Below are 11277 nucleotides of genomic sequence, written 5' to 3' on the forward strand. Positions count from 1 at the left end.
GGGGGGGGCGCATGCAAAGGTCAAGTTAAGAGACAAAATTTGGTCTTGTTTTAAAAAGTTAAAAATAAGCAGCACACGCTGAAGACAGGCCGTGCTCAGAGCAGTCGCTGACACTCGCCCAGGCCTCGGGGGCGGGCGCGGTGGGAACAGGGTGGGCACCCACGCGGGGGTCTGCCCCTGCCTTCTGCAGCTGTCGGGAGCCCTGTTCTGCATCTCAGAACCTCAGAACCAGAGACTCTGAGAATTCCAGATCCAGGAGCCAAAGATCCAATGACCCTTCTGCCCTCCACATTCCCAGGGGAGAAGTCATCGGACCCCAAACCACCCGCCTGCCCATCCAGGCACCAGAGGGTCTCATCTCCCTGGAGCTTCTTTATTGGCCCATTTCCACCCACTGTGAGCCCTCTACGCCCCGCCCCCGGATGCTGGGAGAAGCCACCCTGTCGCTCCCCTGAGTATGTGGTGGGGACCCCCTTCGCCTCCCCATTCTACACCCAACACTTGGTCTTCCTGAGCCTCAGCTGGGCTGTTCAACAAGCACATGGGCTTCTTCAGGAAGCCCGCCCACAGTCTGCCCACCCCGGCCCCGCCATCACGCACATGGTGCCACATAGGCCAGTCGGCAGGCTCGTCAGGGATGCTGTCCTGGCAGGTGTCCCACGGTGGATAATACATGCATCCCAAGCCTCAGGCCAGGTAAGCAGAGCCCGGAGCCCCTGGCTCTACAAGAACAAGGCAGAGCCCTGTGGCCCCAGCACCATGGTCCATGTGGCCCAAACACACGGTGCCACAGGCACCGAAGGGCGGCTCCTGACACCTGAATTCCATGTGCTCCTCCCTCTGAATGTCATTTCCATCCATTCAGGGACCAAGCTAGAAATGTGGGAGCCCCTGGTCTCCCACCCACCCCTCGCATCCTGCCTGCAAACCGTGGAGCAGATTCCCAGCCCCTGCTCGGCTGCCCTCTGCCCACCTGAGCATCACTGGCCTGGACTAGAGCATCGGACCCCCTCGGGCCTATACCTGGCCACTCCCTGTTCCTGCCCATGGTCCAAAGTCACTACGAGCGTAACCCCCGCCCCCACGCACCACAAACCATCCCTGTGCTCGTCCACCCAAAGATAAGCACCAGACCCTTCCACCCCGGCTCCCCTGGCCTCGCGAGCTCCCAGACTCATATCCTGGGTCCGGCCAAGCTGGCCCCTCCTGCTCAGGGCTCTTGTTAAGAACGCAATTTTTTTTTTAAATTTCTCAAATGGGAATTTGGGAAATGTTGAAAGGGACTTAGATCCTTGTTTTTAAAGACAAATGCAGGTACACGACAGCACAAATCCTGTCCACCAGAGGGAAAGGAGACTGGACAGAGCCAGGGAGTCCCTGGAGTCAGTACAAACAGCCACCAGACCCACCTGTGGCCCCGGGAGGGCAGGTCAGCAGGAGAGGGGACAGCTGCAGCGTACAGAACTAATGTGCCTGCCCCGAAACACACAGCCCACTGGCACAGCTCAGAAGTCAGCGAGGTCTTGACACGGCTCTGGGGATGCCATGTGTCAAGGGGACCAGGGTCCCAGGGCCACTTCTAGGAACCCAGGCTGAGGTGCACCTGCCCCGGGACCTCCTGAGCTGAGAAGGACAGGAGGCCACCCCGCAGAAGCCTGGACGGGATGGCACCGGGGCACGGATCAGAGAGCTGCTGGAATGAGGTTTTGGGTGCTTGGCCTCGGGGCTCCTGGGTCACCCGCCTGCCTGCCTCTCTCTTGCACAGTCCCTAGGTGTGGGACGTGCCACACCCAGGCCAGCGGGCAAGAGGGGCCTCTCAGCAGTCAGGTCTCCTGCTCTAACCCTCTGCTGCCCCCTGGCGGGAACAGCCTCACAGGTGACCCACGCCCAGGGAGGGGCCCAGACACCCACCTGGCCCAACACCCCTTGTTCACGCAAGCTTCTGCGGGGCCCAAGGCTGAGCCCTCCCACTCATCCAGGCCACAAATAGAGCACTGCCAACATGGAGGCGAGCGTCTACCCCCAAGATCAACCGAAGCGGGGAGCTGATGCCATTCCAAGTTTACAATAAGGAAACTGAGGATTAAAGAGCTGCAGGGAAGTGGCCCACACAGCCAGGACACTGGCAATCTCCCCAAAGCTTCCTAAGCCAGCACCCCTTGCCAGGGAAAGTACGTGCAACAAGCACGTAACGTGCCAAGAGACATCCCCTCTGAATCCCGCTTCGTTCAGCTGGCCGGATCACAGGGACCCCAAAACAAGAAGGACGTTCCTCCCTCCCTCCCCCCGCTTCTTCCAGTCGCTCATCCAATTCACTCATTTAGACTTGAGTTGTTGTTTCTGGATCTCAGCAGCCGTTCTAAGTTAATCATCGCCCTTCGTGAGTCCTATTTATTCATTCACATATTATCTTTATCTTATTCCTGTTTGTTTCTTCCCCAAATTTCATCTTTCTCCATTTCACTCACTCTTCTTGACACATTCTGACAAATTCCGGTGCACAGAAGGACACACTGGGGTCCTACGCGTGCTATCCTCATCCCTGGTCCATGCGGCTGTTGCTCATTCATTCATTCGTTCATTCATTCCCTCGTGCGTCCATTCTTGCACTCGCTCGAGCACTCATTCGCCCTTCCTTTCTCTCTTATTTCGAGTGTTCTTTTACTTGCTAGTCTCCTGTGAGATAATCATATTAGTCAAAACCCCATGTGCAAAATGAACATAGGAGCCCACGCATTCACGGGCACCTGCGTTCTTTCTTCTCTGCATTTAGTCACCTTCCGCAGTTAGGTATTTGTTCTTCTATTTATGGACTCCGGTTGCGTACAATTCCTCACAGGGCTGGGGGATGCAGGCTTGTCTGTGGGCTGGGTACGGCCTCTGTTTTTCATTAATTCTTCGAAAGGTGTAACGTATTTATCTTTTTGAGAAGTGTGTACATAAACCAATTATAATCCTGTTCAGACAAGCTCTCTTAACGACCCGTTGATCACCTCGGCTGTTTATTATCTTTCCTATTTCCTTTCTGGCTTCTTTGTTCATTCTCTCTACTTCCCTTGCCCTAGAAACCCAGACTGGATGATCTCATCAATCTTTGCAATTAATAACCACCTCATGACTAACCTTAACAGATCCTTCTCTTTCGGACACAGCCCCGAACTGGTAACCTTTTCATGGGGTTGTCTGGGTATCTGTTTTCCCACGTCTTGCACCGAGTCGTTTTGCCTTCCCTCGTCTTTCTTTGACTCCCCAATGCCCTCGTCTCACGTGCGTTCACGTTCGCAGACCTCAGGTGCCTGGAGTGAGCTGAGTGACAATCCCACGGGCAGCACTGCCCTGGCTGGGGCAGGCGTTGCCGTGTCTCATTCAGTCACTCATGTGCCTGGTCCTTCTTTCTGTTACTCTTTTATTTCAATGTTTATTCTCTTATGTATGGACCTCAGGTGCACAGAATTGGATTAATAGTAACCTGTGGTTCTCGGAGGCTCCTCATCCCCAGTCCACCGGGGCTCCTTTTTGCCTGTTAATTCCTTGTATTGCGGATTCGCTTTAGAATTTAACTATCTCAAGAGCCCAGTGTTGAATAAGTCATCATTTTTGGCTTGATGCCGTCTCATTTTTTTGTTCTAGCGTGGCCCTCTCTGTCGTGTATTTACGTATATGTGTATTTGTCCATTATGTTTTTATTGCTCACATCCATCTTGTCATAATTTTCTGTCCCCTCCCCGCCCCTCTCCTCGCTTTCTCTTTTCTTCCCTTCTTTTATCCTTCTGAGCCTCAGGTGCAAAAGTGAATTAATTGAAATCATTTCTTATTCATTCATTCACGCAGCCATCCCTCTATGCTTCCTTTCTTTTTAGGCATGTGGTTGTTTTTCACAGATGAACCTCTTTTTTTTTTTCTTTTTTACTATGTATTATATTTAAAAAGTAACATTTGTTCACTATATTTAAGTACTTATCCAGTAAGTGCCTTTTCTTCCATAGGTCTATTTTTATTTCGTTTTCTACATTTTTCTCACAATCTTTCCTTGAATTTTTCAAACTCCTTTTCTTGCGTTCTCACGGAATGTACGCCTTTATCGTGGTATTATTTTTACTGATCATCAACTTTGGGGACACGGAGTTGAATTAACGTGGATAATCGGTGCTAAGCCAGTCCCCTCTCGTGCACTTAATTGTTTGATCTACTTATTTATTACCTTTTCTACTCCTTTTATCTGGGTTGATTTTTTCCCCCATCCTAATTGTTTTTTTCTACCAGTCTTTCGATCTTTCTTACTGCCTTTCATTCTTTTCAAGACCAGGAACTAGAGATGAGCTGACCCTTAACGCCCTCTGCAACATCCTCATCACATGGTACAAATCTTTTTTCTCGTTCTTTCCTGCGCTCGTGCATTCCCGCATCCATCCGGTCTTTCTTTCTATTTAAATAATTACTTTTACACTTCCAGAGGGCTGGTGCGCCCAGCTGGATACATGATAACCTATCATCCGTGGGTCCTCCCTCCCTGGCTCCTCCCTCCCGCCTTCCCTTACCTGCTTCAGCTCTCAGCTGTTCCCTGGGTGGGCGAGTGGGTGGGTGCCCATCTCACAAGTACAGACGCAAATTAATCAGTGTGCTTGCTTCACGCTCCTTCTCATCCTATTACTAGAACAGCTCTCTCTTCTATGTGTTTGTTATCTGTTTGTTAATATATTTACTAATTTGCTTCGTTTTTTTTGGTAATTTTTACATTTCTTTCCAAATCTTGCTGTTTCTCTTTCACTCTTTCTTTCTTGCATTCTTTCATTTTTTGGAGCTCAGCTGTCACGAACTGAGGAACCCTAATACCACCTGCAAATACCCATCCCTGGCTCCTGAAGCTCCATGTTATTCATTCATTAATTCTTTCCCTCACTCATTCATTCATACATTCTTCCTTCCTGGTTTCCTCCTTTCGATTAGGTAATTACTCCTCATTAATAAAACCGAGAGCTCAGATTTTGATCAGTCACGACCCACAGTTCGCGACGGCCTCTTACAATCAGCGCTCACTTACCCCTCTCCTGCGGATCCACCCATTTATCCACTTAGTAGTCATTGTCGCTTTTTACCTTCCCTGTCCCTTTTGTTACAGCTTTCCACACCCCCTTCTTCACTCTTCCTCACTTACCTTCCTTCATTCTCGGGGAGCTTCGACGCCCAGAGAGCATTGATTACAGCCCTCCCAAGCCCCGCCCTGGAGCGCCCGCAGGCCACGCCTCCTCCCCACCCCCACGCTCCCCGAGAGTCTCGCGTGCCTGTTTATTTAGATACTGCTTATTTGGTTGATAGGCGGTTCTGGACTCGGACTCCCCATAACCTCTGATCCCCGTCAGTCTTTTACCGCTAGTGCTGGCCTCGCCTTCTTGTCATTAACACACGCATTCGTGCGCTTCTGTACTTAACACCTGCTACTTTTTCTTCCACGCGTCTCGATTTTTATTTAGATGTTTCATCTTGTTCTCTCGTCCTTTGATCCTTTCATGTACCAGACCTCAGTTCCCAGGACTCAAAGCCCCTTGTGCCACGACCCCACCTGGGTCCAGGTACGCAGCTTTTTTTTTTTTTTTTTTTTTTGCTTTTGTTTACTTTGGCATGTATTTATTTATGCGTTCCCAGAGTTAGAAAATTTGGGGTTAAAGTTAACTCTCATCTTTAGTCCCCTGGGTCCTCTTTCGTTTTTAACTATTCTTTGACCTCTTTCTGTCGTTCACTTTTCTTCTACGCCAGGAGCAATATTTGTACTAATCCCAATGCTCGCCCCCAATGCTCGTCTCCAATGACCTGACGGAGTCCCCCTTATATGTAAACTCGTCTCCTAATCTTAAAAAGTTTTCTTTCTCCCTTTATTTATGTTTGTTCCTTGCCGTTTGCTTTCTCCCGCTCCATCACCTACCCCTCTCCTGCATCCTTTCACTGATAGGCCTCATCGTCGCATCCCTCCCATTGGTTTTCGTCAATTACGTTCTCTCTATTTTTAGAACTTTGTTTTTGACGTACAAGAAGCTGTACCTTATTAATGTACACATCTTCACGAGTTTGGAGAGAAGTATACACGTGAAACCGTCACCACGATCCGTGTCATAAACCTATCCATCACCACCAAAAGTTTCCTCCCGCCCTCTTATCTATCTATTATGATCATCATTTAGGATAAGAATAATTAACATGAAGTCTACTCCCTTAGCAGATTTTTATATGTACAATACAGTATTGTCACCATTGGTTAATGTGTTTCCTCTTCTTATTCATTTTTTCTTTTATTTAGGTTTTATTCTTACAACCTAAAACTTTAGGTGTTGTATATTCAAATTACACACATTCCTTGGTCCATGACGCCCTGATATTGGTTCGTGTGTGGCTCTATTTACGTATCGATTCAGTAAGTGTCGACTTATACCTCGACCTCCTGTGCACTGGATCTCGTTCAGTGTACACGCTCATCCTGGCTCGCTCACTTCTCTACTCATGTATCTGTTTCTTTATCCCTTCATGCTTTCATTCCTTCACTCGTCCATTCACTTATTCGGACCATGTCATAGAGCGACGTGACCTCCCAGCAAAAGAGACCGAACAATCACAGTCTCTTAGAACTTCTTTCTTCCTCCCACCGAGTTACCTACCACAGTGAGCACAACCCACAGCACCTAACACACGCGCGTGCCAGGTGCAGGCACACGCGCAGCCAAGGTTGGTGAGGCCAGACGCTCACATCCTAGACAGCCCGGGGCAGACCTGCAATTAGGGCCAGATGCCCCGGGCCCCCCGGTGGGGCGGGCGCTCCCCACCCCCTCCAGGCCCCCGCAAATGGCATCCCCATGAGAAAGCTGCGGACAGACCCGGGACACAGAGAGACAACGCACGCTGTACACGGTCTCCCGGTGGGAAAAGACGGACTCGGAGTTCATTTTTAAATAGACAGCTTTGTCCGCAGCAATATAAAAATATTTTGGCCTTTCAAGGCAAATACAAAAGAAACTCCCCGTTACCATCGCTGAGTGTCTCAGTCCCGAACAATAGAGAACTTGAAGAGGCTTAGCCGGAAACTTTGAAGACAGAAAATCTGCCCATTCTGTTTTCCAGACATTTCAAGGGGGTGAGCGGAGGTCACTGGAGCTGGGAGCCCATTTGAGAGGCAGGTCCCTCGGCCCGAGCTTTTCCCTTGGCCCTTTCAAGGGCCCCCGGCTCACAAGGGCCCTTCCATCCCAGTCTGCCCTACGGCACAAGAGCCAAAGGGACACTCGATAATGAAAGGGCCATTCATGCCGGGGAGTGAAAGACAAGAAATTCTTTTGGGGTCTAGCGTTCGAAGCCGCCTATAGAATTCTTCACCACAGAGACAGCACAAGGCGGCCGGAGGCCCTGCCTCAGAACAGGGGCCCCCACGTCTGCACGTGCCTCCGCTTGCTGGCACCCTCCTCCCCGTGAGCGGACCCCCAGCCAGTGCTCCCAGTCCCTCCTTCGCTCGGCAGTGTGCAGAGTGGCAGCCCCCCGCCAGTGACAAAGCCACAGATGTGTGCCCCACACTCCAGCGACTTACGGTTTCACAGGTGTGGGTGCTGGGGGTCCCACGTCGGCGGTCCTGTCCCACGCAGAATTCCGGACGATGGCTTCGGCTGGAACGAGAAAGCACTGGGTCACTGGAGGAGAACCTCACCCAACCGAAGCTGGGGCTCCCCAACTTCGAGCAAGTACGGAACTGGTGAAACCAAGCATCTCTCTTAAACACACTGGGTCACGCATTCACTGACCCGCCAAGCACCCCGGCCCAGCTTCAGCCACAGGTGGGAAGGGTGGGGCGGGGCAGGCACGGGACCTGGCTCCCGAGCCCAGAGCCCAGAGCCCGTGGGTGGCTGCTACCCGTGCGGCCGCATGCTGCTGTGGGAAACCCAAAGGTACCATGTCGTGGTGGGAGCTGAGCTGGACGCCCAAAGGGTGGACAGGACGTCGCCCAAAGGGCACTCCGCCTCGAAGGAGGGGCACGCATCAGTTGGGATGTGCCGGGGGAGGTCAAGGGCGCCGTGGGTGAGACAGAGAGGCGGGCTGTGGGCCACATGAAGTGTCGTCTTTAACGGGCAACGTTCCTAAGGCCTGGAACATGCATCATGGGGTGAAAGGTGGCGGTGCCTGGACAGACATCTTCACTTTAATCACTAGGCACAAATTTGGATCAGCACCATGAAAAGCCATGACCACATGTGTCAAGCCTTTGACTTTAAGCATTTGCCTTAAATTTTGAATTTAAAAAAATGAGTTGACCAGTGGCAAATACACATCGTTACCGTCGCCCTTCAGTGCCCATGGAGGACTGGGGCCAGGATCCCCTCAGATACCAAAACCCACGGATGCTCAAGCCCCAAGCCCCCCATCCAAAGTGGCGCAGGGCTGGCATGTAACCTACGTGCATCCTCCCATATGCCAAAATCGACTCTGGACTCTCTGTCATACCTGGCACGGTGTAAACACTGTGGGGAAAGTTGTGATTCTGCATTGTTTAGGGAATAATGACAAAAAGTCTGTACGTGTTCAGGTCCCACCAAACCATCGGAGGCCTCACGACACAGAACACGTCAGCAACAATTGAACTTTTTTTTTTCCCCAAATATTTTCCAATCCACGTTTGTTTTCGTTGCATTCACGGGGCTACAGAGGGCCAACCGTAGACTGGCTCGTCACCCGGAACAAACAGGCCACAGTAATTAATGCAAGATGCTAAGGTGAGGAAACAGGGCACATGGGGATTCTCTGCACTTGCTACTCGCTTTTTCTGTAAAACTAAAACTGCTCGGGGAAAAAAAAGTCTATTCATTAAAAAAAAAAAGAAAAACATTAAGGGAGCCAATTTTGAACGCCTGTTCCTTAGAATCTGGGGAAGGTGAGAAGGTGTGGCCGAGAGGTGGCCTGCAATGGCCGACGGAACAGGAAGGGGGCTCCGGGCAGAGCCATACACAGGCGGCCCCCGGCCCTCCAGGGAACCCCGAAAAAGAGGGTCTCCCCAACACCCCCTTTCCCTGACTTAAGCCATTTGGGGCGCCCCCTGCTGCCTGCACGTCTCCATTCCCAATCCCATCATTCGCTGGGGTGCCAAGACCTGGCCAGGACACAGGGGAACGCACCTTTTCCTTCCAAATCATCCTAAAAATTCCTTCCCTGGCCTCAAGCTTCCCAAACACCGTTTTCCCCTAATTAGTTGATTTTATACCCAAAAAAACAAAAAGTCTTTTAAAAATAGGTGGTGATTAACTAGTTATCAGCTGTGGGTGGCAATGGCAGACTGGTTACCTCAGGCTCTGGGACCTCCGTCATGTGCTGGACACCAGCCCAGATGTTCCCGGCCCTCCTTAGGAGCCCGTGAGCGCCTGGGATGGCCCCCTCACCATCACTCCAGTCCTAAGGTGACAGAGGAACCCGGAACCTGAACACACAGCAGGACCACAGGCTCTGCCACTTTTCACAAGAGCCAGGAGAGGGTTTGGGGGGGCCTGTTCTGCTTTGGTCTCTAGTATTCTAAGAGGCCTGGGGAAGCCAGAAGCGGCTCGGGGTACCTGGGGTTGTTCCCGCTTCTGCTCCAGGGGCCCCATGAACCCTCAGAGCTCCTGACCATCCCCAGCTGACTTCTGTCCAGACCCCAGGCTGCTCCGTGAAGACGCAGCCTTGGTTTCAAGGCTGTGTGTTCCAGCCTTGGGTCTGCCACGCCGTGTTAATAACTGGAGTCTGTGCAGATGTCAGAGAAGCTGCAAAGATGAGTCACTTTCTGGAACCAAAAGGAAACCCGAGGCCCCTCACAGGGTCCAGAGGAACCACCGCCACAAGCACTGGACTGGAGACCTCGTAACTGCCCACAGAGGACCCTCACAGGACACGTCGGGGGCCTATGACAACACCCCCTGGCTTGGCGGGGTTAGAAAACTCTAGTTCTGCATCCTGAGATTTTTAAAGTCACACATCTCTGGAGGCAAACAGGACCTAACTAATCTGGCTCGTCTGGGACAAATAACTGTGGATGTCTGGAGCAGCAAGGACATAAAGAGATTATTTTTTAATAAAATGATCGTTTCCAGAAATAGAGACTATAGTTTATACACATAATCAGCCTCGCCTCCAATCTCATGCTTCCTACCTGTTAAGACCACCCTCCCCCGACGTTCCCCTTTGTAGAGCTAATTTCCTGTACCTTTGTCAAGGCTGGGGCCCTGGACGTCACCGGGGCCCATTTATGAAAATGCGAGAGGTAATTGGGGCATCTTTTGAAATCCTGTCTCCTCTCTTGCCGGCCCCCTCAGCCCTCTAATTCCAGTTGGCCGGTCTGTGAAGGATGTTTACATATGCCTCTTCCTGGAATTTTACTCTTTGCTTCAGGAGTGGGCAATTAGAGAGAATTAGGCCTATTTGGCGTCCGTGCACCGTTAATGGACAGAGGGGCGGAGGCGGCCTCGGCGAAGGCAGTCTGCTGGTCTAATTGAAGCTGGCAATTTCTCGGTCCCTCGTCTCAGCTCGCAGGTATTGTAGCGACCAAGGTCACGAAACAAAGGCTGCAGCCCGCGAGGATAATGACCGCGTGCGGGGCCGGCCCTGTGAGCCGGGTGCCACCCCGCGCTGCAGCACGGAGGGACAGCTGGGGAGGGGCGCAAAGCCGGGTCCGAGACGGGCCGGGCACCGATCGCCTTTCCAGAAGTTGCCACCCCCGTGGCTTTTTCAGGAAGTTCTCAGCCGAGCGGGCCAGGGTGCCGACAGGGGTGTTGGTGAGGGTCTCGAGACCCAAAGGCACAGGCTGAGCCACAGGGGAAGGTGCCGCGAGTCACACCTTCCCGGGACTGCAGCCACCGGGCCAGTCTCACTGCACGGTGACAGGGGCGCAGCCCAGTGCGGTGTTCCAGGCCCGGCCGGCGGCCTGCCTGTTTGGAAGGACGCTCCACGAAATGCAGTCCTTGCACCACCAAGCAGCCCCTTGGAGCTAGTGTGGGACACGAGCGCTCACAGAAAGTCTGTCCGCAAAAAGCTGGCCCTGAGGGCTGCTAGTGACCACAACCTCACTGCCCGGCCGGTCAAGTGGGAGCTGGCCAACGGCAGCGGGCTCCACGTCAGGGGCCTGTCACCTCGGGCTCCGGTTTCCTTGTCTGTAGACAGGGTTGGAAGGCAGTGGACCACTGATCTCAGCCCCCAACCCTAAAGACCCAACAACTAAGCAGGCCACAGATGACGTTATCGCCAAAGCGGCCGGAAGGAACCCAGAGCTCCAAGGGCCCTCTGGTG

The 11277-nt window shown here is 52.3% G+C and overlaps 1 protein-coding gene across 1 annotated transcript in view; it reads right to left on the bottom strand.

Moving 5' to 3' along the window:
* The window catches only part of LOC111746165, an 87766-nt gene that overhangs the window by 7377 nt on the left and 69112 nt on the right, over positions 1-11277 (bottom strand). The window contains exon 8 of the mRNA XM_023537137.1: positions 7565-7640. Within this exon, the coding sequence (XP_023392905.1) occupies positions 7569-7640 (72 nt within the window). The 3' untranslated portion in view covers positions 7565-7568. The remainder of the gene's footprint in view (positions 1-7564; positions 7641-11277) is intronic.

Source organism: Pteropus vampyrus, unplaced genomic scaffold, assembly GCF_000151845.1.
Source record: "Pteropus vampyrus isolate Shadow unplaced genomic scaffold, Pvam_2.0 Scaffold178, whole genome shotgun sequence".
Taxonomy (NCBI): domain Eukaryota; kingdom Metazoa; phylum Chordata; class Mammalia; order Chiroptera; family Pteropodidae; genus Pteropus; species Pteropus vampyrus.